General features: G+C 43.7%; 1 protein-coding gene across 7 annotated transcripts; it reads left to right on the top strand.

Moving 5' to 3' along the window:
• The first annotated feature begins 225 nt into the window (after nucleotides 1–225).
• On the top strand, nucleotides 226–26,572 carry LY9 (lymphocyte antigen 9). Of its 7 annotated transcripts, none has more exons than XM_047784134.1 (10): nucleotides 228–405; nucleotides 3,948–4,133; nucleotides 8,659–8,934; nucleotides 9,458–9,796; nucleotides 12,285–12,554; nucleotides 14,186–14,290; nucleotides 15,520–15,573; nucleotides 22,205–22,509; nucleotides 22,904–22,975; nucleotides 25,709–26,572. In XM_047784134.1, the coding sequence occupies exons 1-10, from the start codon at nucleotides 282–284 to the stop codon at nucleotides 25,775–25,777; spliced, it is 1,800 nt and encodes a 599-aa protein (XP_047640090.1). In that variant the 5' UTR covers nucleotides 228–281; the 3' UTR covers nucleotides 25,778–26,572. The 7 variants fall into 7 exon arrangements, with proteins under 7 accessions (XP_047640091.1, XP_047640092.1, XP_047640090.1 ...); XM_047784131.1 differs by having other exon boundaries at nucleotides 3,810–4,133; XM_047784132.1 differs by having other exon boundaries at nucleotides 229–405; nucleotides 3,810–4,133; nucleotides 22,247–22,509.
• The last annotated feature ends 577 nt before the right edge of the window (nucleotides 26,573–27,149 follow it).

Below are 27,149 nucleotides of genomic sequence, written 5' to 3'. Positions count from 1 at the left end.
AGATCTTTAAAAGGACTTCTTCAGAACCAAGTTTAGAACCCAAGTCTCCTGAGGCTGAAGCAAGGGATGTCTGATATCAGTTTGCAAATCCTGTGAAGGTTATTAATAGACTTGAGGCCTCTTCCTCAGCCTGAGCTTATGGGAGGAGTCTGTGGTGCTAGGTATAAACAACTCTCCCTGGGACACACACACACACACACACACACACACACGCAAACACACAATTGCGGAAGCTGTGGTAACTGCTTCCTCCTTCAGCTGCGATCTGAAAATCAATCATCATGGCGAGCCCAAGGAGGCAAATATATGGCAGGGCTCTACAACCTTCCTCCAGTAAGACACTGAAGAGTCAGCCACACATATTCTCTCCCTTTCTATGGATCCCGCTTCTCTTCCTGCTCATGGGTAAGTCTACTCTACGGCCATCGCCACTTGCTACTGGTGTTCCTCGGAGGCTGGTCACATTTTGCTGGGGCTTCTGGTTGTTAAAAGCAGGAAAAATCCTCTCCTTTGGTAATTATTCTGCAGGTTCCACCTTACCCTGATCTGTGTGTGTGGGTGTGTGTGTGCGTGTGTGTGTACATAGTCACATACCATGAGCAGGTGTCATTCTAGCCCCCGTCTCAAAGAACTCCGGGCTCAAACTGTATTGCTCGTCCCCCTCACATTTTCCTGCTAAGAAATGCTGAGTGATGAGTTTGTTCCCTATACAACGTGAGTAAAACCCACAGGGAGATATAGGAAACTTCTCCTGATAAGAAGCCACCTATCAGTTTCCTATGGAGGGTTGGAACTGCTGGAGCTTCGTTCCACATCCGGCCTTGTTTATCACATATCCTGGATGACGAAGACGTCACAGGGGATCTGGAGATGGTCTGTGTCTAGGCTAGGTGGCTTCTCTCTGAATATTCTTTCTTCCCAACATCCTACCTCTCCCTCAAGACCCAAGCCCTGCTAGTTTCTGGGAAACGTTCCTCAGGGGCATGGCCTGGGCCACCCCTCTCCAGTGGGCAGAGCTGAGCCAGCACCCTAGGGAGGATCTCAACCACCTGAGATGCTGGCTGCTACTGTACCGCTGGCACTCTGCTTCCCTGCCAGGGCTTCAGGGAGGATGGTGCAGGTAGCACTGGGGACCTTATAGCATTGGGGGTGGGTGGTGAGGAGAACTCTAGAAAAACTCCTAGATGCATGTATGGGGATAGAAGGAGCCTAGACTCCCGAGCTGAATTTCAGTCTGACCTCTTTGTCACTTTTTTTTTTTTTTTTTTGCTATTTCTTGGGCTGCTGCCATGGCATATGGAGGTTCCCAGGCTAGGGGTCTAATAGGAGCTGTAGCCGCCGGCCTACGCCAGAGCCACAGCAACGTGGGATCCGAGCCACGTCTGCGACCTACACCACAGCTCACGGCAACGCCAAATTGTTAACCCACTGAGCAAGGGCAGGGACCGAACCCGCAACCTCATGGTTCCTAGTCGGATTCATTAACCACTGTGCCACGACAGCAACTCCCTCTTTGTCACTTTCCATCTCATCTTTGCTTACCATAAAAAAAGCAGGAAGCATATCACTTATAGCTGGTATCTAATATGGCACAAATGAACCTTTCTACAGAAAAGCAACAAACTCATGGATTTGGAGAACAGACCTGTGATTTCCGAGGGGGAGGGGGAAGGAGTGGGATGGAGTTGGAGTTTGGGGTTAGTAGATGAAAACTACTGCATTTGGAGTGGACAAGCAATGAGATCCTGCTGTATAGCACAGGGAACTATATCTAGTCACTTGTGATGGAACATGATGGAGGATAAGGTGAGAAAAAGAATGTGTATATATGTATAATGTATATATATGCATACATCACAATTTGTGTGCGTGTGTGTGTGTATATATATATATGAGACTGGGTCACTTTGCTGTATAGCAGAAACAGATAGAACAATGTAAATCAGCTATAACAGAAAAAAAACCTAAAACATAATAATAATAAAAATAAATTTTAAAAAAACCACAGAAAGCAGAAGGGCTATTTATATCCACACCCATCTCTTGGGGTGCTTCTTGGTTGGGTGGATAAGCCTGGAATTAGCCACATCCCATGACATCCAAGCCTCAGACAGTCAATGCAGTGAATTGCAAATAGTTCAGGGCAGGAGTTCCCGTCGTGGTGCAGCAGAAACGAATCCGACTAGGAAACATGAGGTTGCAGGTTCAATTCTTGGCCTCACTCAGTGGGTTAAGGATCCAGCGTTGCCATGAGCTATGGTGTAGGTCACAGACGCAGCTCAGATCTGGCAATGCTGTGACTGTGGCATAGGCCAGTGGCTACAGCTCCGATTAGACCCCTAGCCTGGGAACCTCCATATGCTGAGGGTGCAGCCCTAAAAAAGACGAAAAAACAAACAAACAAAAAAAATAGTTCAGGGCAAAGAGCATCTCTCTCTATCCGGCTCCACTAATTAGGGTGACCACAAACCTCACTCTTTTGGTCTAGAAGTGAATTTCTTTGATGCTTTTGTGTTTCCAAGGAATTGTTTCAGGAACTTAGGAGGAAAGAGGGTGAAAGTTCTGACACCCCTCCCCCAGCTTTAATATCAGGAACATTTACAATTAAATCCTTGCTCCATCATATATTAGGTGTGTGAGCCTCTATTTCTTAAGAAGAGGATACAGTTATAAGAGGTATCATACAAGACTGTTTTATAGATTAGAGATAATATGTGTAAAGCATGTGGCACAAAATTGGTGGAAGCTATGATTGTTATTATAATAACTGCTATTAATTACATTGTCCAGAAAGTATTGAAGGATGGGCAAGTGAAATTCAGTTATCACAATATTTGAAAAAAAACCCATCATTATTTGTCAAATGATGTAGTTCTAATACGATGGCTGAGGAGTTCCTGTTTTGGTGCAGCAGAAATGAATCTGACCAGGAACCATGAGGTTGTGGGTTTGATCCCTGGCCTCGCTCAGTGGATTAAGGATCCAGCGTTGCCATGAGCTGTGGTGGAGTTTGCACACACGGCTCAGATTTGGCATTGCTGTAACTGTGGCGTAGGCCAGCAGCTGGTGCTTTGATTAGACCCCCTAGCCTGGGAACCTGCATATGCTGCGGGTACGGTCATAAAAAAAGCAAAAAAAAATATATATATATATGATGGCTGATATCTGGGACTCCTGTCACTGCACAGGGAGCTACGTAGCACTGTTTGCTGCAGTATGATCTGACCTGTGGGGAGCACATCCTTATCCTCCCACTAAAAGTCTATGAAGCCTTGTTTATCAGTTATAAAACACATTCATATGTGCCCAGCCAAGATCTAGCAACTTCTGGGCTTCTATCCATCAATCCATCTTATTTTTTTAAAGAGGCTCCTTTTTTTTAATTCATTAGTTCTTTATCATTTATAGTAACCTGTTTTTATTTAACCTCTACAATATCCCTGGAGAAAGATGGTACAAGTGGGAATATTTCTGTCTTATGGATGAGTAACTCGATTCTCAGAGAAATTCAGAAATTCATCCAAAATTACAGTGTGAATTTCCCTGTTGGAACAGAACCCCCCAAAAAAGTCTATTTTCCTGATTATTGTAGCTACATTCTTACAGTATGTTTGGTGAATGAATGAATGAATGAATGTTACATTGCTAGACAATGGACCTTCAGAGGGATGGGCCAAAATCTCATTTTATTTTTCAACATCTAGAAATTATTACCAGTATGTGTTTATTGAATGAACAAATGAATGAGTGAATAAAGACTGGCTTGAGAACTCCAGCTGCTCCTCCAAGTCCCTCTCCTGTCTCTACAGGGCTAGGAGCCTCTCACTCCACCCCAACAGTGGTAAGAGGGCTTCTAGGAGGTTCAGTGATTCTCCCCCTGAACATTTCAGTCGACATGGAAATTGAGCACATCGCCTGGAATGATCCCCAAAATGCTCTTGCTTTAGTAACCCCAAGATCTGATATCATCCTTATGGACAGAAGCTACCAGGGCCGAATAAACATCTTCGCCCAGAACAACTCCTTATCTATCAACAAGCTGACTTGGAAAGATGCAGGATCCTATAAAGCCCAAATAAACCAAAAGAATTCTAAAGTCACTATAAATGAGGAATTCTTCCTGCACATCTATGGTGAGTTCCAGGGAGCATCGGTGGATTTTGGCCTTTTATTTTTAAATGGACGGGCTTTTTTTCTCTCTCTCTCTCTCCAGGAATTTCTTTCTCTAGGACAAAGAGAATCATCCCATTGGTCATTTTCACCCAATTCCGTAAATATAGATGTCAAGAGTGAAAAACAGCCCATTTAAGAGTCACTCATTTCTCTTTTCTGCAACTCTTGGTTAATATCTATTACCCATCTAGCTTGCTAGGGCTGCCATAAGAAATTATCTCAGACTGGGGTGGGTGGCTTAAACAACAGAAATTTATTTTCTCACAATTTTAGGGGGTAGAAGTCCAAGATCAAGGTGATGACAAGTCTGATTTCTTCTGAGGCTTCATCCCTTGGCTTGCAGATCGCTACCTTCTTGACGTGTCCTCACGTGGCCGTCCCTCTGTGTTGTCTGTATCTTACTCTCTTTTTTTTTTCCTTTTTTTGGCCACCCCACATTAAATGGAGTTACTGGGCCAGGGATCAGATCCCAGCTGCAGTTATGACCTGCACTGCAGCTGTGGCAACACCAGATCCTTAAACCCGCTGTGCTGGGCCAGGAATTGAACCTGCATCCTAGTGCTTCAGAGATGCTGCAGATCCTGCTGCACCACAGCAAGAACTCCGTACTCTCCCCTTTTTATAAGGACACGAGTCATATTGAATTGAGGCCCACACTAACAACCCCATTTTAACTTAATTATCTCTTTAAAGGCTCTATCTCCAAAGACAGTCGCATTCTGAGGTACTACGGATTATGACTTCGACATACGAATTTTGGGAGTTCCTGTTGTGACTCAGTGGTAACAAACCCAGCTAGTATCCATGAGGATGCGGGTTCAACCCCTGGCCTCACTCAGTGGGTTAAGAATCTGGCGTTGCCACGAGCTATAGTACAGGTCACAGATGCAGCTCAGATCCTGCATTGCTGTGGCTGTGGCATAGGTTGGTAGCTGCAGCTCTAATCCGACCCCTAGCCTGGGAACCTCCATATGCTGCAGGCATGGCCCTAAAAAGCAAAAACAAACAAACAAAAAAACAGAAATTTTGATTCAGCCTGTAACATGCTGCCCTCTGGGCTCCCCAAAGCTCATGTTCTTCTCGCATGCAAAATGCATTCGCTTCATCTGAACAGCTCCAAAACTCTTCATCTCTTCCATAACTAAGTCCGAAATCTTATTTAAATGGTGTCTAAATCATGTATAAGTGAGACTTGAGGTGTAAGTCACCCTGAGGCAAAATTTCTTTTAAGTTGTGTACATGTGAAAACAGACAGGATGGGACCTGCTTCCACAATGGGACAGCCATAACATAGACATCTGCATTCCAAAAAGGAGAAGTCAGAGGACTTCCCATGTGACTCACAACAAAAGGGAGAAATCAAAAAGAAGAGAGGGGTCACATGTCCCTAACAAATCTAAAACCTATCAGGGCAAAATCCATTAGATGCTAAGGTTTGAGGATAATCCTCCTTGGCTGTGTGATCTATCCTCAGGGCCCATTTCCTTGGCACTGAGCAGCAGCCCTGCCCCCTGGAACCAACGAGGAAACCACCCTACTAACACCCCCTGGGCCTATACCTTCGAGGCCCACAGTGCCAGTGGCAGCCCTGTTGACCTCTGAACTGCCCTTGGGGTCATTCTTCCCTTTTCTTGAAGGATAAGGCATGGTCTTGGCTGGATATCTCTATTGGCTGGTCCCGTAAAATCCCCCAAATCTAGGCGTTCCCACAGTGGCTCAGTAGGTTAAGAACCCAACATAGCCTTCATGCAGGTGCAGGTTTGAACCCTGGCCTTGCTCTATGGGTTAAGGATCTGGTGTTGTCATGGCTGCAGTTCCAATTCAATCCCTAACCTAGGAACTTCCATATGCCGCAGGTGCAGCCATAAAGAAGAAAAATCCCCCAAATATTATAACCTTCCTTCATTTTGTTCCATCTGTGTCCTTCCAGTCTAAGCTGGCAAAATTTCTACCGAAATGGTTGATTGGATCCATGAATCACACCATAATCTTTTCAGCAAACCTTGTCTGTCCAGACCCTCAGTGTTCTCTCCAGACATAAATTCTCATTTTTTGCAATACAGGCAGTCTGAGAATTTTACAAACATTCTAATTATGGTTTCTTCTTCCTTACCAGTTTCTCCCTCTTCTCTCACATTTTTCTACAGTCAGAAAGAGAAAACAGGCAGCGCCCTCAGTGCTTTGCTTAGAAATATCCTTGGCTAAACATCCAGTTCATCACTTAAATGTTCTACTTTCTACAAAACACTATAGCAAGATCTAAGTTCTCTGTCACTTTATAATAGGTATCACCTTTCCTCCAATAACATGTTCTTCATTTTCAACTGATACATTGCCAGCAACACCTGTAATGTTTCTATCTACCAACATTATGTTGATGATAAAATATGTCTACCTCTGAGATAATAGAAGCTTTCTCTGCAGCTCTCTTTTTTCATTTCTGAGCTCTTAACAGAATCCCCCTTAACATCCATATTTCTATGAATAGTCTCTTGAAGACAAGCTAGGCTTTTTCTAACATGCACCTTAAAACTCTTCCAGCTTCTATCCATTTACCAGTTCCAAAACTATTTTGACATTTTTGGGTATTTGTTAACAGCCGCACCCCACTTCTGGTGCCCAAATCTATATTGGCATGCTAGAGCTGCCATAACCAAATAGCACAGACTGAGTAACTTAACAAAGACTTATTTTCTTACAAGTTTGGAGGTTGGTCAATGTGTCAACAGGTTATGTTTCTTCTGAGGCTTCTTTCTTTGGCCTGTATATGGTCACCTTCTTTCTCCATGTCTTCAGACAGTTATCTCTCTGTTTTGTCTGTGTCCTAATCTCCTCTTCTTATAAGGACACCAGTCATGTTGGATGAGGGGCCATCTTAATGACTCTATTTTAACTTAATCACCTCTATTTCTAAATACAGTTCTATATCCCAATACAATCACACTCTGAAATACTGGAGGTTGGGATCTCAACATATGAACTTTGGGGGAACACAATTCAGTCTATGACATCCTCCTTCTATCAGATCACTTGACCTTTTTTTTTTTTTTTTTTTTTAGGGCCACACATGTGGCATATGGAAGTTCCCAGGCTAGGGTTCAAATCGGAGCTGCAGCTGCTGACCTACACCACAGCCACAGCAACACAGGATATGAGCCTCATCTGCAAACTACACCACAGCTCACAGCAACACTGGATACTTAACCCACTGAGAGAGGCCAGGATTGAACCCACATCCTCATGGTTACTAGTCTGGTTCGTTACCACTGAGCCACAACGGGAACACTCATTTGACTTTTGGATTGATTTGGAGGGTGCTCTATGCATATTAAGGAAATGGAGTGCTATGCAACTAACAGAAATGGAATGAATAGGTACTAACACACAAAATTTCTAAGATATATTATTAAGTTTTTTAAAAGGTTTAGGACAATTTGTATACTATGTTATCAAATATGTGTCTATAATTAGAATATCTCTGGAAATAGCAATAAGGAACTTAAAATATTAGTTGCCTCCAGGAACAATAACTCCTGGGGAGAGGAAATAGGTGGCTGGGAGTGAGAAAACTTGTTTGGTGTGTGTGTGTGTGTGTTTGCATCTTTGTGATTTCAATTTTATATATGTACTGCCTATTCAAAAAAAAAGTGAACTTATACACACACACACACACACACACACACACACTCCCTGTGACCAGAGAAGATGGAATAAAAGGGAAGGAGAGGACCAGGAAGAAATTCTGGAAGCACAATGAGTCCTAAATTTAGACCGAAAGGCAAGGGCAATTCCAATTCTAGAGCAGAGCTTCCAACTCTTCGGTGTTTGGGGCTGGCTCATTCATCCACATATTTACCAAACATTCATGGGTATCTTTCATGGGACAGTCAGGTGTTAGATGTTCAGACATAGGCATTGGCCCTATTGTCAACAGTTAACAGACTGGTGGAGGAGAGAGAGAAGTAATCAGACTATTGTTAGGTTGAGTCATGCTGATAACACCTATAGAGGATACTATGGAAGCACAGAGGAGAGGCACTCAACCTAACCTGCAGTGGGAACCTGCAGAGGAAAAAACACACACTTCCCACTGGAACAGAAAATGCTATCCTCTTTCTTCTGCCCCCAGCTCCTCCGCCATCACAGCCTGTTTTTGGTTTTTTGTTTTTTGTTTTTTAGGGTCGCACCTGCAGCATAGGGAAGTTCCCAGGCTAGGGGTCTAATTGGAGCTACAGCTACCGACCTACACCACAGCCCCAGCAATGTCGGATCCTAGCTGAATCTGAGAGCTACACCACATTTCACGGTGATGCCAGACCCTTATCCCACGGAGCAGGGCCAGGGATCAAACCTGAGTCCTCATGGATACTAGTCGGGTTTGTTCACGCTGAGCCACAACGGGAACTCCTCACCACGTTTTTCTCTTAGCCCTTTCCTGCTGGACAAGAGGTCTGAATAGTCTTTCCATTGTCATTGTCCCTGCAGAACAGCTGCAGGAGCCCCAAGTCACCATGACGTCTGTGAACATGTCTGAGAATGCCTCCTGTGACTTCACCCTGCTATGTTCCGTGGAGGGGACAGGGGAGGACGTTCAGTACCACTGGACTTCGAGGGATCCCCATGCTGTCAAATCCTTGGATGGCTCTACTCTCACCATCTCCTGGTTGCCCTGTGACCCAGACGTGCCCTACATCTGCACAGCCAAGAACCCCGTCAGCCAGAGCAGCTCCCGCCCTGTCTATGCCTGGCAGTTCTGTACAGGTAACCAGCTCCACTTACACCCTCCAGGGGATTCCAGAAACAATTTAGGCAGCTATAGAGTCTAAACCCCAGGATTCTAGCAGCACCCAAATGAGGTGGGGATGTAAGAGACCAGGCCTGAAGACCCCTTGTTCCCCACCCTCAGGAGGCTGAGAGACTGGCAGAGGAATTGGGGCTTCCCAGGGCACTGTGAAACTCTAAGGACAGAGCAAGGGAGGGAAAGAAGTACGGATGCAGAAATCCACATTGCTCCTTGCTTGGATAGGGGCATCTCCTAGCATCTCCTCAGAAAGTCTTCCCCCTCAGAGAGGGAAGCATAGGCCTGGGTATGCGATAGGCAGCGCCAGGTGCACACCTGTGCACAACAAGTGGTCATGGGAAAGTAGCAGGGATTTCTCATCAGAGAAAGGAAAAGGGGGCCTTGGCAGAAGGGTCTATGGGGTTACAGTCCCCTGCAGGCAGGCTGGAGGTCAAGGGTGCAGGGCCAGTGGCTGAAGCTGCAATGCCATATCTCTGATTGCAGGTCCAGGAGCCTCCAGAGGAGAACCAACAGGGGAGACAGTGATGGGGATCCTGGGAGAGTCCATCACCCTGTCCCTGGCACTCCAAGACAGTCAGCACATAGAGAACGTTGTCTGGATGTTTAACACGTCTATCATCAGCAAAGAGCAGGGAGAAGCAGCAACAGCCAATCAGCTCACTGAGTTCAAGGATCCCCATAAGAATATGTTGTGGGTCTCCAACCAGGACTATTCCCTAAAGATCAGCCAGCTGAGGATGGAGGATGCCGGCCCCTACCATGCCTATGTGTGCTCACACACCAGAGTGGCTATCACAAAACATTTCAACTTGCTTGTCTACGGTGAGTGTCTGAGTAGAGTGCCCATCATTCAATTCCTTTTCTTTTTTTGTCTTTTGTCTTTTGAGGGCTGCACTGCGGCGTATGGAGGTTCCAGGCTAGGGGTCGAATCGGAGCTGTTGCCACCGGCCTACACCAGAGCCACAGCAACTCGGGATCCGAGCTGCATCTGTGACCTACACCGCAGCTCACAGCAAAGCCAGATCCTTAACCCACTGAGCGAGGCCAGGGATCAAACCCCCAACCTCATGGTTCCTAGTGAGATTTGTTTCCACTGCACCACGACGGGAACACCTCAATTCCTTTCCTGAAAAGGTTTTTCTTCTTTGCTGCCTATCCCACCTACCTCCTCCTACAAAACACCTCAGATGACTAGGACAGCTGCTCCATTCAAACCAATCGGTTCACGGGAGGACAATGCAACCAGCTGCTGGGCAAACTCTATCCCAGTCCCCTTTCTTCCAGGCTTGCAGTTAAGATTTCAGTACTTGCCCTGTCCTCCTGCATTGGTTGTCAGGTGTGACCAGAAGCTCTTCAACCTGTATTCTTAAGGAACATTATCATTTTGCATAAGGGCAAAGCTGGCTCGGGTAAAACCATAGAAGACCAAGGAGGAAAACCTTAAAAGTCCTGTGACCTCTGAGAACTTGGAAGGCTACTCGGCCTCCCTAAGTGTAAGGGACAGAAATCACGTCTTCTTCCTCAGCCCTGGGCTTCACAGGAGCTTGGCTGAATAGTTTTTGTGGTTTTTTAAGGGGTTTTTTTTTGGGGGGGGGGGGTAGTTGTTGTTGTTGCTATTTTAGTGCCGCACACATGGCACATGGAGGTTCCCAGGCCACAGGTCGAATCAGAGCTATAGCTGCTGGCCTAACCACAGCCACGGCAACACGGGATCCAAGCCACGTCTGCAACCTACACCACAGCTCATGGCAATGCCGGATCCTTAACCCACTGAGTGAGGCCAGAGATCAAACCCCCATCCTCATGGATCCTAGTCGGGTTTGTTAACTGCTGAGCCACAAAAGGAACTCCTGGATGGTTTCCTTAATTTGTATTTGTCAGTTCCTTCACGTGTACCATTCAGACATGGTCAACCTCTACCCGGCCTGGGCTTGTAAAAAGAATCACTAAACATAGTTCTGGAGTTCCCATCGTGGCGCAGTGGTTAACGAATCCGACTAGGAACCATGAGGTTGCCGGTTCGGTCCCTGCCCTTGCTCAGTGGGTTAACGATCCAGCATTGCCATGAGCTGTGGTGTAGGTTGCAGACACAGCTCGGATCCCGCGTTGCTGTGGCTCTGGCGTAGGCCAGTAGCTACAGCTCCAATTCAACCCCTAGCCTGGGAACCTCCATATGCCGCGGGAAGAAATAGCAAAAAAAAAAAAAAAAAAAAAGATAAACATAGTTCTGTTAAAATATGCAAGTCAGCTAGTTCACATCTATTGCCCACAGTGACTCAAATGTCAAAGAACCAAGAAGATCAAGTGAAAATAATAAGAAATTTGAAGAGTTCCTGTGGTGGTATAGCAGAAATGAATCCAACTATGAACCATGACATTGCGGATTCGATCCCTGATCTCACTCAGTAGTGTTAAGGATCCAGCTGTGGTGTAGGCCGAAGATGTGGCTCAGATCTGACGTTGCTGTGGCTGTGGCTCTGACCGGCAGCTGTAGCTCCGATTAGACCCCTAGCCTGGGAACCTCCATACACCGTGGGTACAGCCCTAAAAAGCAAAAAAAAAAAAAAAAAAAAGAATTGGAAATAAACCGTGCTAGTCTTACATTGCTTTTAAAATTGTTAACATTTATTGATTACTTCCTCTGCGACAGTGCTTTGCTCACCTCTCCATATTCCTTATCTCAAGTAAGTCACCAAATTAGATAATGGGACCTCAAAGTGCAAGCCTTGAAGGGCATGTGAAAGCACTGCGCTTATTTGAGTTGCTTGGTTTGCTTGTTTTTCAGTGCATAGTATACTGTGTATAATGATGTGGTATCTTCCTTTTTTCATCTTTCTTTTTTTTTTTTTTTTTGCCTTTTCTAGGCACATGGAGGTTCCCAGGCTAGGGGTCGAATCAGAGCTATAGCTGCCGGCCTACACCAGAGCCACAGCAACGCAGGATCTGAGCCGCATCTGCAACCTACGCCACAGCTCACGGCAACGCCGGATCCTTAACCCACTGAGCAAGGCCAGGGATTGAACCCGCAACCTCATGCTTCCTAGTCGGATTTGTTAACCACTGAGCTACCACAGGAACTCCTCTTTTTTCATCTTTCAAATTAATTCCTTTATTTCACAGCTGAGCAGCAAAGGATCAAAGACGAGTAAAATTTATTTCACAGCTACCAGGGAAAGGTCGGGCATGCTCCTGGAGTCACCTTCCAAGCCCTAAGGCAGTGTCAACGCACGATTACATGAATATATTTTGAACGCGTGATGGCTTATTGACTGCCTGACTGGTCACCTGGTCTGCCTCTCTCCTCACACAGGAAGGCTGAAGAAGCCAAAAGTCACCTGGAGCCTCAGGCACACCAAGGACGGCATCTGCAGGGTCAACCTGACATGCTCAGTGGAGGACAGTGGACACAACGTGACATACAGATGGACACCCCTGCAGAAAGGAGCTGTCAGGTCCCAAGGGGGACCTCACCTTAGTGTCTCCTGGAGAAGCGGAGAAAAACACCCCAACTTCACATGCACAGCCAGCAACCCTGTCAGCAACAACTCCTGGCAATTTCTTTCTGGAAACATTTGTCCAGGTTGCTCTCTATCTCTATTCAGCCAGACCTTGGATCCCTCGGTTCTCAGAACCAGGAGTTATATTCTGAGAGTTCTTTATGAAAGTGCTGTGCTGTGAGGGAGGGTGAGCGAGAGTCTTTTAGAGCAGCACATTTCAATAGAAGGATAATGGAAGCCGCATATGTAATTTAAGTTTATAATACTCACATTAGAAAAAGCAAAAAGAAACAGGTAAAATTAATGAATTTTTTTTTCTTTTGCCTATTTAGGGCCACACCAACAGCACATGGAGGTTCCCAGGCTAGGGGTCAAATTAGAGCTGCAGCTACCGGCCTACGTCACAGCCACAGCAACTTGGGATCCAAGCCTCATCAGCAACCTACACCACAGTTCACGGCAACACTGGATCCTTAACCTACTAAACGAGGCCAGGGACCAAACCCTCATCCTCATGGATGCTAGTGGGGTTCATTAACCACTGAGCCACGACAGGAACTCCAATTATACATTTTAGTTAACCCAACATATCCAAAATATCATCATTTGAACATGTATTCAATACAAAGAATTATTCATGAGATAAATTTACATTTCAGTGTGTACTAAGTTTTCAAAATCCAGTGTGAATTTTATATTTACAGCACATATCAATTCAGATGCTAAATTTCCATGGGCAGTTCTTGATCTGCGTTTAGATTTCATAAAATTTACATCTGAAAAAATATGTTTCTATCGAAATTGTTCCAAATATACTTGTCAGTTTTTTGGTAAGTAACCATGTCTTAATTTAGATTTTAATTAATTAAAATTAAATTAAATAGACAATTTATGCCTTAGTCACACTAACCACTAACCACCAAATAAGATCACTCAGCAAAAGCAACATTGGGACTCTGAATTCTGTGCTCTGCTTTTTTTTAGAGGGAAGTAGAAAAAAAGGAACATCTACCCAAGAAGTGACAATACAGGGTCAGGCTGTGCCTGGCAAATGGGTTTAGAGCCCTTATCAGTAGGAATCTGCACTCACTGCCTTGAGCCTAGGACTCCCCTTATGCCATTTATAGAAGAGGCAGTGTAGTGCGGTGGATAAGAGTATTTTAGGATCTGGCAGCCTGCAGTCAAATCTCAACTCAAGGACTTAAAACTCTGTGACATTGGGCATGCAGTAAATCTCTCTAACCAGGGCCAGTGTCTGCCTCACTGCTATACTTTCTTGCCTAGGATATGACTGTTCAATAAATAGCTGAAGGGAGTTCCCATCGTGGCTCACCAGAAATGAATCTGATCAACACCCATGAGGATGAAGGTTCAATCCCTGGCCTTGCACAGTGGGTTAAGGATCTGTCATTGCTGTGAGCTATGGTGTAGGTCGAGGATGTGGCTCGGATCCCACATTGCTGTGGCTGTGTTGTAGGCTGGCGGCTACAGCTCTGATTGAACCCCTAGCCTGGGAACCTCCATACGCCTTGAGTGCAGCCCTAGAAAGATAAATAAATAAATAAACAGCTGTAGAATCAATGAATGAAAAGGAATATGTTGCAATAGCATGGGATTTTAAGAGGCAGGTAGGATGGGCACTCTGTTTTGTCCATTGTTTGTGCCAACTCCCTTGTTATTATTTATATTAATATCACTCTTTTCCTCTTCACAGGGCCTGAGAGAAGAAGCATAAAGCTTTGGGTTTGGCTCTCCCTGATAATTTTCAGCCTTCTGTTCTTTGGGATCTCTGGCTGGTGCTTATGGAAGAAAAAACGTTGTGAGTTTCTGAGATCAATGACATCTGCCAGTACTAGGCCATTTCCCTGGGACCTTTGGAGACTTCCTCAACCTCTCATAATCCCCTTCTACCCCTTCTCTCCCAAGACCTCATTTATTCTCCGAGCAATGGAGGGAGGGTGTTAGCTGGGACCCTTTTATTTTTTTATTTATTTATTTTTTAGGGCCACACCCACTGCATATGGAAGTTCCCAGGCTAGAGGTCAAATCGGAGCTACAGCTGTCAGCCTACACCACAGCCACAGCAACTCGGGATCCGAACCACGTCTACGACCTACACTGCAGCTCACAGCAATGCTGGATCATTAACCCACTGAGCAGGGCCAGGGATCAAACTTGCATCCTCATGAATACTAATAGGGTCCATTTCTGCTGTGCCACAACGGGAACTCCTGGGGCTCTTCAGTTACAAATAATTGAAACCCAACTCAAACCAGCTTAGACAAAAAAAAGGGTGGAGAGAAGTGCAAGAGGAGTAATTATTACTTGCAGACTCAACGTAATCGATCTATGGGGAAGGAAGGGAAGGAGCTGGCCTAGGAACAAATGTCACTAGAAGTCACCAGACCTCTCCATCGATCATCCCCATTTTTCCTTTTAAGCCAGCTTAACTCTCTTACCACAGTCAGCAGAAAGGCAGGGGTGGGAGTGGAGTATACAAAACCACAGCAACTGGTTGCTTCAGCTTCACACACACTAATAGTTCCGACACCAGCAAAGGGAAAAAGATGTTCCCTCCAACTGCAATTTGAAGAATTGCAGAGATGTCTCTGATTGGCCTAGTTTTAGGTCATGTGACCATTGCTTGGGCTAATCACTATGGGTAAGGGGATGAGCTTATGTGATGGACAGCACCTTCTAGAATGTCAGCGTTGACATGGAAGTCCAGCAAGAACAGATTGGTTAGAACACACAGAGCCCCTGGAAGAATCACTGTGAGCCAGGAAAACAGTCTGATGAGTGGGTACCATAGAAGGATTAGACCTCTCCCTTCCAGAGAGATGGGCTTTTCCTCAGCTGAAGATCACCCTAGACTCTCGTCCTTCTTTCTCATGGGCTTGTACTCACACCAGGGTTCACCCTTCTCTTTCAAGTCTTTTCTGGGTCTATGTCTTCAAATATCTCTCCCCCTCTGCTTTGACTCTCACAGAATCAGAGACTCTCTCCTCCACAGCCCCATTGATAAACTTCTCTAACTTGTTTTCTCAGGTTCAGCCCCAGTCTCCAGTTCCAGTCAAGAGGAGGCCCCAGCTGACACACCAGGTAATATATCACCAATGACACCAATGGCTATGGGGTCCCCGGGCCAGATGGAAGCTCCAGGGCATGGCCACTCAAAGTGTGATTGCCTTTGTGACCAGCAACATGGGTATCCCCCAAGAGCTTGTTAGAAATGCAGATTTTGGGCACCACCCTAGAATACTGAACACAAATCTGCATGTTAACAAGATCGGTAGGTTGAATCAGATGCTTATTAAAGTTTGAGAAGCAATGTGCTAAAAAAGGCTGGTTTGGAGAACAAAAGCTACCACCAGGATGGATTCCTGAAAGAGGATAACCAGCGCTAGGAAAAATAGTCTTTCTTCTGTGGTCTCTAGGATTCTCAGAGTGTCATCACTTGGATGTGGCCCAAAGTGCAGATGGAGCTATTGTCTCCACTCCAAGAATAGACACACAAAGACCAGATGGAATAGTAAATCTGTTACAGAAGCAACATTCAGACTTGATTGAAATTAAAACCCATGAGACTACGTAGACACCTACCACCCAAGAGTATGACTGAGGCAGCAGTCTTTCAATTTTTGAAAAAGCCGAAGGATGCTTTCTTCAAACAAAATATTAAGCAACACTGCAATAGCCCAATGCATGTTAAAGTGGAGCTGTTCTGATGAGCGCTGGGGTGGAGAGCTGAGACCCCTGCACCTTACTCTCCCACTCCCGAATCTCAGTGGCCTACATTACCACCTGGAACTCTGGGGCTCTGGAGTTCTAAGGAATCCCCAAACTCTGGCTGCTCAAACTCTGTTTTAAAAACCCTATGTTACTGCTCATGGAGACATGGAATAGGAGGAGGGCCCGGGGGCTGGGGGGGGAGCCAGGGTCTCAGTAAAGCCTCTTCTGATGGGAAGGTGTAACCCACAAAAAAGAGGGCAAGAAATGGGAATGAAGCTGGAATATGGAGATTCCCATCAACTTCCTCCTCAGAGCCAGCAGGATAGACACAGGCCTCCTGAAGCTTGCACCCTCCTTCCTGGAAGAGGAGAAGGAGTAAAAGTGTAGGGGACACCACTGCCATCCCTGTCCCTCCGCCCTCCCCCAGCACCTCTCCTCAGTGCCCCAGGCCTGCTTCTTACATTTCTCCACTATCTCTCTCTAACGTTTCCTCCTCTCTAGAGACTCTGACACTGCCTGGGTTCATGCTGTCACCAATTGTCTGTTTGTTTTATTGAATGGGTTCTTTTTTTCATTGAAAAGTCATATATTTACATGATATAAATTAAAAATAAATCTCCTTCTAAGTCCCAATCTCCAGGTTTCTCCCTGGAGAGACCTCCATTGTTACAATATATGATGTCTAAATCCTTTCAAAACATTTTAATGCATTTACAAGCCATATATTCTTTCTTTGATTACACGTATGAGAGCAATCTATAACATTTTTCTGAATCTGCTTTTTTTAAATAAATTTTATTCAAGTATAGTTGACTTAACAGTGTTGTGTTAGTTTCAGGTGTACAGCAAAGTGAATATATATATCCACTCCTTTTCAGTGAATCTGCTTTTTTAACTTAACAGTAGGTCCTAGCAATATTACATGTAGACTAAGACTGACTCCCATTTATTTCATTCTACAGATGCACCTTAATTTATTTAATGTCCTTATTAGCAGACTTTCCCACTCCTTGCAACTTCTTCCCTAAATATTATAATAGTTTCCTAACTGGCTGGTCCTTCTCCAGAGTTTCTCCTTGCTATCTCTTCTGCTTCCCCTTTGCAAAGCTTAATTCTGTCTGCTCTAAGATCATTGATAGCTCCTTGTAGCCTTTGTCTGTTATTCAAAAGGCTAGATAACTTAGTGGTCAGGTGTATGAGTTCTGAAGTCAGACAATCTTGCATCCCAATCCTAGCACTCCTCCTTTTTAGTGATCTTGGGTAATTCAGTCTCTACGTCTTCGTTTCCTTACCTTTTTTTTGGCTTTTAACTCAATGAATTTTATTGTATTTATAGTTGTACAATGATTGTCACCACCCAATTTTACAGCATTGCCATCCCAAACCCCCAGCCCATCCCTTCCTCCCCCAACCTGTCTTTTGATAACTATAAGTTTTTCAAAGTCTGTGAGTTAGTATCTGTTCTGCAAAGAAGATCATATATTCTTTTTTTTAGATTCCACATATAAGTGATAATATATGATGTTTGTGTCTCACTGTCTGACTAACTTCACTTAGCATGATAATTTCTAGGTCCAACCATGTTGCTGCAAATGCCATTATTTCTTTCCTTTTTATGGCTGAGTAATATTCCATTGTGTATATGTACCATATCTTCTTTATCCATTCCTCCGTCGATGGACATTTAAGTTGCTCCCATGTCTTGACTATTGTATATAGTGCTGCAATGAACACTGGAGTACACGTATCTTTTCAAGTCATGATTTTCTCTGGGCAGATGCCCAGAAGTAGAACTGCTGGATCAAATGGTAATTCTATTTTTAGTTTTTTAAGGATTCTACTTACTGGTTTCCATAGTAGTTGCACCAATTTACATTCCCACCAACAGTGTAAGAAGGTCCCCTTTTCTCCACACCCTCTCCAGCATTTATTGTTTGTAGACTTTTTGAAAATGGCCTTTCTGGCTGGTGTAAGGTGGTACCTCAGAGAGGTTTTGATTTGCATTTCTCTAATAATTAGTGATTTTGAACATCTTTTCATGTGGTTTTTGGCCATCTGTATATCTTCTTTGGAGAAATGTCATGGATTTACTATTCCATCTGGTCTTTGTGTCTCTATTCTTGGAGTGGAGACAATAGCTCCATCTGCACTTTGGGCCACATCCAAGTGATGACACTCTGAGAATCCTAGAGACCCCAGAAGACAGACTATTTCTCCTAGTGCTGGTTATCCTCTTTCAGGAATCCATCCTGGTGGTAGCTTTTGTTCTCCAAACCACCCCATCAAAAAAATGGATAGAAGATTTAGACAGACAGTTCTCCAAAGAAGACATACAGATGGCCGAAAAACACATAAAAAAAAAAAAGCATGATACCAAAACCAGACAAAGATACCACAAAAAAAGAATGTTACAGGCCAATATCACCTCTTGTTTTGGTGTCAGGGTGATGGCAGACTCATAGAATGAATTTGGAAGTGTTCCTTCCTCTGCAATTTTTTTAAATAGTTTCAAAACAACAAGTGTTAGCTCTTCTCTAAATGTTTGATAGAATTTGCCAGTCTGGTCCTGGACTTCTCTTTGTTGGAAGTTTTTTAAATATATTCTCAATTTCAGTACTTGTGATTGGTCTGTTCATCTTTCTATTTCCTCTTGGTTTAGTCTTGGAAGATTGTACTTTTCTAAGAATTTGTCCATTTCTTCTAGGTTTTCCATTTTATTGGCATATAGTTGCATGTAGTAGTCCCTTATGATCCTTTATATTTCTGTGAAGTCCACTGTAACTTCTTTTTCATTTCTAATTTTATTGATTTGAGTCCTCTCTCTTTTTTTCTTGGTGATCTGGCTAAGGGTTTTTCAATTTTGTTGATTTTTTCAAAGAACCAGTTTTAGTTTCATTGATCTTTGCTATGGTTTTCTTCATTTATATTTCATTTATTTCTGCTCTGATCTTTGATATCTTTCCTTCAGCTAAGCTTGGGTTTTTGTCTGTTTTTCTGTCTCTGGTTGCCTTAGGTGTAAATTTGGGTTTTTTATTTGAGCTTTTTCTTGTTTCTTTAGTTAGGCTTGCATTACTATAAACTGCCCTCTTAGAACTGCTTCTGCTACATCCCATAGGTTTTGGATTGTTGTGTCTTTGTTGTCATTTGCTTCTAGGTATTTTTTATTTTCCTCTTTGATTTCTTCAGCGATCCATTGGTTGTTTAGGATCATATTGTTTAGCCTCCATGTGTTTGTGTTTTTTGCAGATTTGTTTCTTGTTGATTTCCAGTGGCTTAGTGTTGTGGTCAGAAAAGATGCTTGATATGATTTCAATTTTCTTAAACTTACTAAGATTTTATTTTTGGCCCAGAATTGGTCTATCTTAGAGCTTGTGTGCACTTGAGAAGAATGTGTATTCTGCTGCTTTTGGATGGAATGTTCTATAAATATCTATTAAGTCCATCTGGTCTAATGTATCATTTAAGACCTGTGGCTCCTTGTTGATTTTTTGTGTGGATGATCTGTCCATTGCTATAAGTTGAAGTGTTGAAGTCCCCTGCTATTATTGTGTTATTGTCAATTTCTCCTTCTAAGGTTGTTAGCAGTTGCCTTATATATTAAGGTGATCCTATATTGGGAGCATATATATTTACAATTGCTATATCTTCTTCTTGGATTGATCCTTTGATCATTATGTAGTGTCCTTCTTCGTCTCTTATAATATTCTTTATTTCAAAGTCAGTTTTTTTCTGATATGAATATTGCTACTCTAGCTTTCTTCCAATTTCTGTTTGCACAGAATATTTTCTTCCATCCTCTCGCTTTCAATTTGTACATGTCCTTAGAACTGAGGTGGGTCTCTTGAAGACAGCATATATATATTGGTCTTGTTTTTGTATCCATTCAGCCAGTCTACATCTTTTGGTTGGGGCATTTAGTCCACTTACATTTAAGGTAGTTATTGACGTGTATGTTCTTTTTGCCATTTTATTAACTGTTTTGTTGCTCTTTTTTTCTTCCCTTCTTCTCTTGTTCTCTTCTCTTGTGGTTTAATGACTATCTTTTGTGTTTGGATGGCTTTTTCTTATTTGTGTGTGTATCTACTGTAGATTTTTGGTTTGCAGTTACCATGAAGTTTTGATATAGGAATCTATATATTTACGAGATTGTTCTAAGTTGTTGGGGGTTTTTTTGTTTTTTTGTTTTGTTTTGTTTTGTTTTTGTTTTTTTTGAGGGCCTCTCCTGTGGCATATGGAAGTTCCCAGGCTAGGGGTCTAATTGGAGCTGTAGCTGCTAGCCTATGCCTCAGCCACAGCAATGCCAGATCCGAGCCGAGTCTGCCACCTATACCACAGATCATGGTAATGCCGGATCCTTAACCACTGAGTGAGGCCAAGGATCGAACCCACAACCTCATGGTTCCTGGTTGGATTTGTTTCCGCTGCACCATGACAGAAACTCTGGTCTCTTAATTTCAAATGTATCTCCAGTGTCCTGCATTTGTACCTTCCTCTTCTCATGATTTCTGATTTTGGTAGCACATTTGTATGTGGAAGATTTCCTACCTTTACTATATGTATAAATATTTTTCTTTCTAGTTGTGGCCTTTTCTTTTCCATCTAGAGAAGTTCCCTTATTATTTGTTGTAAAGCTGGTTTAGTTGTGCTCAATTCTCTTAGCTTTTGCTTGCCTATAAATCTTTTGATTTCTCCTTCAAATCTTTCCAGTCTGTGGGCCACCCACCCACATAGGGTATAGGGTTGCTTATATCGCATAATCACTCCTCCTACCATCTTTACGTGGCCTCCTCTTTGTCTTCTGGTGTAGGATATCTTTTTTGATGGTTTTTAGTCTATCCGGTTGAAGGTTGTTCAGAAGTTCGCTGTAATTTTGTTGCTTTTATGAGAGAAGGTGAGCACCAGTCCTTCTACTTCACCATCTTAATTACATTTTAGTTTCCTTACTTTGCAAAATGAGGGCACCAACCTGCCAGTTGCTGTGGAAACTGCATGGGGCAATATCCACAGTGTGCACTCAATAGGTAATAACTGCTATTATCACTCAGTATTGGGCCAGGCCAACTTTTGTCTACTTTTTTCCTACACAAAGCCCATAGAGGGCAGTACTGAGTAGCAGTTAAGAACATTAAGGGGCCAGACTACCTGCATTCAAATCCTGGTCCTCCCACTCATTTGGACAAATGTTTAACTTTTACATGCTCCAGTTTCCTCATCTGCAAAACATAAATAAGGATAATTCTTATCTATGCTTCATGGGGTTTTATGCAGATTAAATGAATTTATTCATGAAAAACATTTAGAACAGTGATAGGCACTCGGTAAATATGAGCCATTATTACTCTACACTTAGATCAAATGGGTTGCTTGATATGCCCCAAAAGCAGTAGATGTCACCCAGCTGTTTATAGCAGGCACTCATTCTGATTGTTCTATGCCTCCACCAAGAATATCCTGTCACTCATCAAAATCCTACCCCAGGAAGTCAAGGCCCACCTTCATGCTGACACCTTCACGAGTTCTTCTCCACTTTCCAGAAACCATCTATCTTCTCTCATTTCTGCACTTTCCTCATACTTTTCCTCTGACATTAGTCAGAGATGGCCTTACATTAGTTGATTTATGCCTGAATTTGACGCCCCCCCCCCAGCTAGACAGTACTCCTTCTTTACCAAGTCTAATTCACCTTTGTATTTCCCCAAAGTACCTGTCATGGCATTTAGGATGGTTCATTCAATGGGGTGAGATCTGCTTGCTGACTGTCACTAAGTCCATCCCATGTTACACTCAATGAATGTTAACAAATGAATGAATGAGTGAATGCTTGCAAGAAAGGAAGAAAAGGGAGTGGAAAGGGAGCTCCCTGAGGGAATATGGGGAAACCCTCTCTCCTCCAGTTTTCTAGGCCTCATCTGGGGTAGGAGTCAGAGCAGCTTGGATCCAAAGCAAGAGAGAGAAGCGGGGGCTCGCACACTTTTTACAAACCCTGCCCAATATGTTCCAGAGCCCACTGCTCACCATGCACTATACACCACGCTCTCCCAAGGGTATGAAAAGCTGGACACTTTCCCTAAGGCTGTCAGACAACAGCCTAGGCACAGCTCCGATAGCAGCTCCGACAGCAATGGAACAACTGAGGAGGATGAGGACAGGACAGAGATGTACCAGCCCAATGATGGAAGAGACCAGATGTGCGACTTGGACTCTGAGGGCCAAGCAGAGTATGAACTCGTCACTCCGGGTGGCACGGCACCCTCATTTGTGGTTGAAGGGGAAACAGTATATACACAAGTGTTCCTTGACTTGCAGGTGGGCTCTTATGATCAATACAACTTCCCTCCCCCTCCCCCTTCCAGAACCGTCCAAATTCCTGGATGACTAATCCCTCCAAACTTGGGGAGGGGAGGGGGGAATGACAGGACCAGAGGTGCATGGGCAAAGAACTGTGATTCTATCCATGTTTACCAACCTGGGGGCCCCTTGAAATGATGGAACTTAACACTCAGCTCCCCTTCTTAGACCATAAATAAGGGAGGTTCTGGGAAATCAGAGGTGCTATCTCCACTGCACTAAGGCAGTTCTGAGCCTCTATGTGAAACCAGAACCTGGTGGGGTGTCCCTTCTCTTCAAGGGTTAAAGGGAAAAACTTCGGAAAGCTCTCATTTGGTGATTATGGATAGCCTAGTGTGTTTGTCTGTTACAGGGAAAGACTCCAGTTCCTCAGACGAAAGAGAGTTCAACCACAATCTACTGCTCTATACAGAAACCCCAGAAGGTGAGAACAATTTTCTCCATATCCTAAGGCCCATTAAGGGAGGAAATATTACCCAGACCATTTTAACTGAAAGTCCTAGATTCCAATAGCAGAGGAGCTTAAGTTAAACACCCACCATGCAATCCCCTGACACACTCCAGAGAGAGACCCTGAAACAAATATTCCTCATTTACATCTCTGTGGCCAAAGACTGAACATTTCTAATTAACTTAATAATCTTATACTAATTAATCATAACACTGACCAGAATGAGAGTCTGTAAATGCAAATACTGTATGGTCAATGTATATTTCTAAATCTCCCCTAATCCATCAAAATGGCAATTTCCTGAAATATTCAACAGTTTAATATCAAAAGCTTTTGGAAAATTAGTTATTAACTACAACACATTTGTCCCATTATAGTGTTAAAAGATGCCTTAAGCATAGGATTTCCCATTAATAATAACAACTACTTTTATATAAAGTTTAACATTGACAAACATACTCTCATCTGATCCTTATAACACCTCTACAAGTGTGCTGTCTTCCAAATTTTTTATAGCCAAAAAAGCTGAGCTTCATGAAATTAATTTCAGTTAAGGTCACACAGATAGTAGTTGGAGTTTCTGAAAAACATTAAACAATTAACCTTCATCTGCTGGTTTTCCACTCCACTTTCACTTGACTGAAAACGTTGGGTCCATTTGTACTTTTGCTTTCAAATCTCCCCCAGAATTCCTTCCTTGTAATCATTCTGACAACATTTTTTTTTTTTTTGCTTTGGTCTTTTTAGGGATGCACCCACGGCACATGGAGATTCCCAGGCTAGGGGTCGAGTCGGAGCTGTAGCTGCCAGCCTATACCACAGCCACAGCAACTCGGGATCCAAGCCATGCCTGCAACTTCACCCCAGCTCACAGCAACGCCAGATCCTTAACCCACTGATCAAGGCCAGGGATCGAACCCATGTCCTCATGTATACTAGTCAGGTTCATTAACCACTGAGCCACGACAGAAGCTCCATTGGACAACAATTTTTTTAAATGCTCAAATGTTTTTCAATTATGCTACTTCTCAATTTCAATTATGTGATTGATGAACCAATCGGTAGATATTTCCTGAATACCTTTTGTTTGCCCAGAACTGGGTTGAGTGCCACAGGGATTCTGATAGAGTTAAGGCACCATCCTTGACTTTGTTGCCTTATCTATCTTTGGTGGAGGAGAGTTTGAGTGATTTGGTCACCTGGAAGAGGAGAAAAAATACTGTACGTGACTACTTATTATGTGCGCAGTTCCTCAGGATCTTTCAAATGTTGGATATGGTAGATAGCGCTGCACCGAGGTAGCCAGGAAACCAACAGTTTGTGTTAGACCTTAAAAGATGGATAGAATTTGCTCAGTAAACACCTGTACAGATATGCTGTTTGGTTCAACCATCTCCTGCCTCATGTCCTCATTTTTAGAACATGGCCTAAGGCTGAATCTGCTAAGAACCCTATCTTTGACCTGGGGCCAAATCTGTACTGTTCTCCACATTTCCAAAGCTGCTTGAATCCAGCCCTTTGTGTTTGGGTCAATCCTGGTCGGTCATGGACCTCAGTGCCTGATCTGAGTTTCAGAATGGTCCTACCTAACCCCACTCACACCCTGCTGCCCGACTCCTTGTCTGGTCAGCCCTGCATGCTTTCTATACCATTTCAGGAACTTAAGACTCCTAAAACCACCCTCACCCACAGTAGAAGGGGAAGTCAGTGCATTTCCTCGGTCAAGTTCCTGACAATTCGTTCCTTGCCTTCAGAATTTTCAGGATCAGAAATTCTGATTCTAGGTCTCCCAAAGCCATTATTTCCCACTTGATCAGGAAATTCTCAAACCTACCTTAGTTATTATTTTTTGACGCTTGCCTCTGAATGATTATCTCAAAGAAGGTTTATGCTATTCCCAAGCTATTTCTGTACCTAACCTCCTCTCCACTCTGCCTCTGCTTGTGTTCATCTCCTCTTTAGAGCTTTTCCTGAACACTCTCAGACAAAAGAGCTTCAGAACTCTCCAAACATGAAGGTCTAATGGTTTGGACTATTAGTTTGGAACTTAACCTCCACCGCCTGGATTTTGTTTTTTCAGCTTTTTGGTTTTTTGTTTTGCTTTTTAGGGCCACACCCATGGCATACGGAGGTGCCCAGGCTAGGGATCCAATTGTAGCTGTAGCTGCCGGCCCACACCACAGCCACAGCAGTGCCAGATCCAAGCCACGTCTGCAATCTACACCACAGCTCACGGCAACACTGGATCCTTAACCCACTGAGGAAAGCCAGGGATCAAACCCTCATCCTCATGGATCATAGTTAGGTTTGTTCATCACTGAGCCATGAAAGGAACTCCTGGATTATTTTTATATAAATGTTTGTATTGCTTCTCTAGCTAGAGTAGAGATTGGGATTATTAGACTGTAGCTTCTTGACAGTAAAGCCTTTTGTCATTTTTTAATATCCTCAATTTGCTTCACAAAACTGTCTTTTGTCTCCCTTCCAGAGAGCCTAACCCATGGTCCTCACCATTAGGAGATTCTCTATAATGCTTCAGCATGGTTGACTGCTCCATCCCTAGGCCAGTCCATATGACCCCACTTCTATAGGATGGCCCCGTCATAGCCCAGTCTCATCTTCCTCTCTCTCACCAGCACAGGGTTGAGAACACTGGTGCCTTCCAGGCTTTATTAACCATATTCTTGTGTGTCTTTTGACTCACAGATGGTGCCACCATCGCCACAGAATGATCTTGAGTCTTCTGAAGTTCCTACCTATGAAAATGTCACCTGAAAAGAAAAGCAGCTGCCTCCTCTCTCCACGAGGCTGGAAAGACTGCTGGACCTCGTAGGGCTGGGACTCCTGTAGGCAGAAGCACATCAGAATTTCCTCCAGTGCCTCAGCGAAGCCTGGATTTGCATCTCGCCCTTCCTCTTCTGCCCTGTGACTTCCCACACCAGATAACCTCCAAGCTCCCTTCATCTCCTTGCATGCTCATGCTGTTTCGGCCTCACAGCTCTGACGCAAACTCCAAAACTCTGCCAAAGCCAGTCAAATGTTGTTGAGGAGGACCTGGACTTTCACACTGTTCTCCAAAGAGCTGCTAGGATAAATTCAACAGATAGTCCCACTTATGGACACAAAGATATAGGTGAAATCACTGTAGGTAGTATATTTTTTAACAAAAGACTGGGAAAACTCTAAATGTCCATCTAGTAGGAATCTGGTTAAATGCATGAAAGTATACCCATGCACTGGCAAAACCTGCCACTTGTATAAAGAAAGGAAAGACTAATATGTGCTGATCAATAATGGGCTCTAAGACATATTGTCGAATGGAAAACACAAAGTCCAGGACAGTGTGTATCTCATAAAAAAGAAACAGATAACTCCATGTTTATATAAAGAAAAGTTCTGAAGGGAAATGCAAAAAACTTGTCAGTGGCTGCCTCTCAGGAGGAAACAGGGTTGGCCTCGGGGCGGGGTGGGGGGTGTTTACTGCATACTTTTTTTGTACTGGTGAAGTGTTTCTTTTTAACCATATGTGTATATCACTCTTTTGATATATTTTTAAGTGTTTAAAATGCCTCTTCTGTATAAGTGTCCCATATTTACCCCAAAGAACTCCCTTCCTTATTGTCGGGTCTGGATGCGGGTCTGGATACAAAACAGCAATGGTATCTCTCCTCTCCCTTAGCCCTGTCCCCCTGCCTATAAGTTACACTGCCCTAGATTCACATTCATGCTGCGCTTGAGTGCACTTCGCAGTCCATTTATGGACAATGCTTCTGTCATCATGCTCCCCTGTGGAAGGTCCGTAGAGTCAGTAGGTCTTCTGTGGCCTTCAGTAGGTACTTTTGGGGAGCAGGGCAGTGCTTCATATGCAGCAGGAGTTTAATTACTGCTTTGTTCATTGGCTGGTCATTGACTGAATAACTACCTTTGTAAGGCATTATCACAGAAGCTCAACAAAAACACATAAGATGGGAATGATGTACATTATTATGCTACAGAATAGAGTGTCCCAAAAGGCCTTGGGCCCATGGGATCTCATCTGTTCCTTAAATAAATCCAGCCAGTTCAAAATCTATGCAACTCAGGACACGTGAAAGGCCAACAGCAGGCTGTGGTCAGCATCTCTGGTGTTCATCTGAACTGCAGTGAC

Source organism: Phacochoerus africanus, chromosome 6 (genome assembly GCF_016906955.1).
Source record: "Phacochoerus africanus isolate WHEZ1 chromosome 6, ROS_Pafr_v1, whole genome shotgun sequence".
In the NCBI taxonomy this organism is placed as follows: domain Eukaryota; kingdom Metazoa; phylum Chordata; class Mammalia; order Artiodactyla; family Suidae; genus Phacochoerus; species Phacochoerus africanus.
This window is presented reverse-complemented; position numbering and strand designations above follow the sequence as displayed.

Excerpts from the sequence above, each read along its gene's own strand:
- LY9 (XM_047784131.1), top strand. The coding sequence starts at position 282 with ATGGCGAGCCCAAGGAGGCAAATATATGGCAGGGCTCTACAACCTTCC. Across the intron at positions 9,797-12,284 it reads TTTCAACTTGCTTGTCTACG|GAAGGCTGAAGAAGCCAAAA; the intron begins GTGAGTGTCTGA and ends CTCCTCACACAG. Across the intron at positions 14,291-15,519 it reads CTTATGGAAGAAAAAACGTT|GTTCAGCCCCAGTCTCCAGT; the intron begins GTGAGTTTCTGA and ends TTGTTTTCTCAG.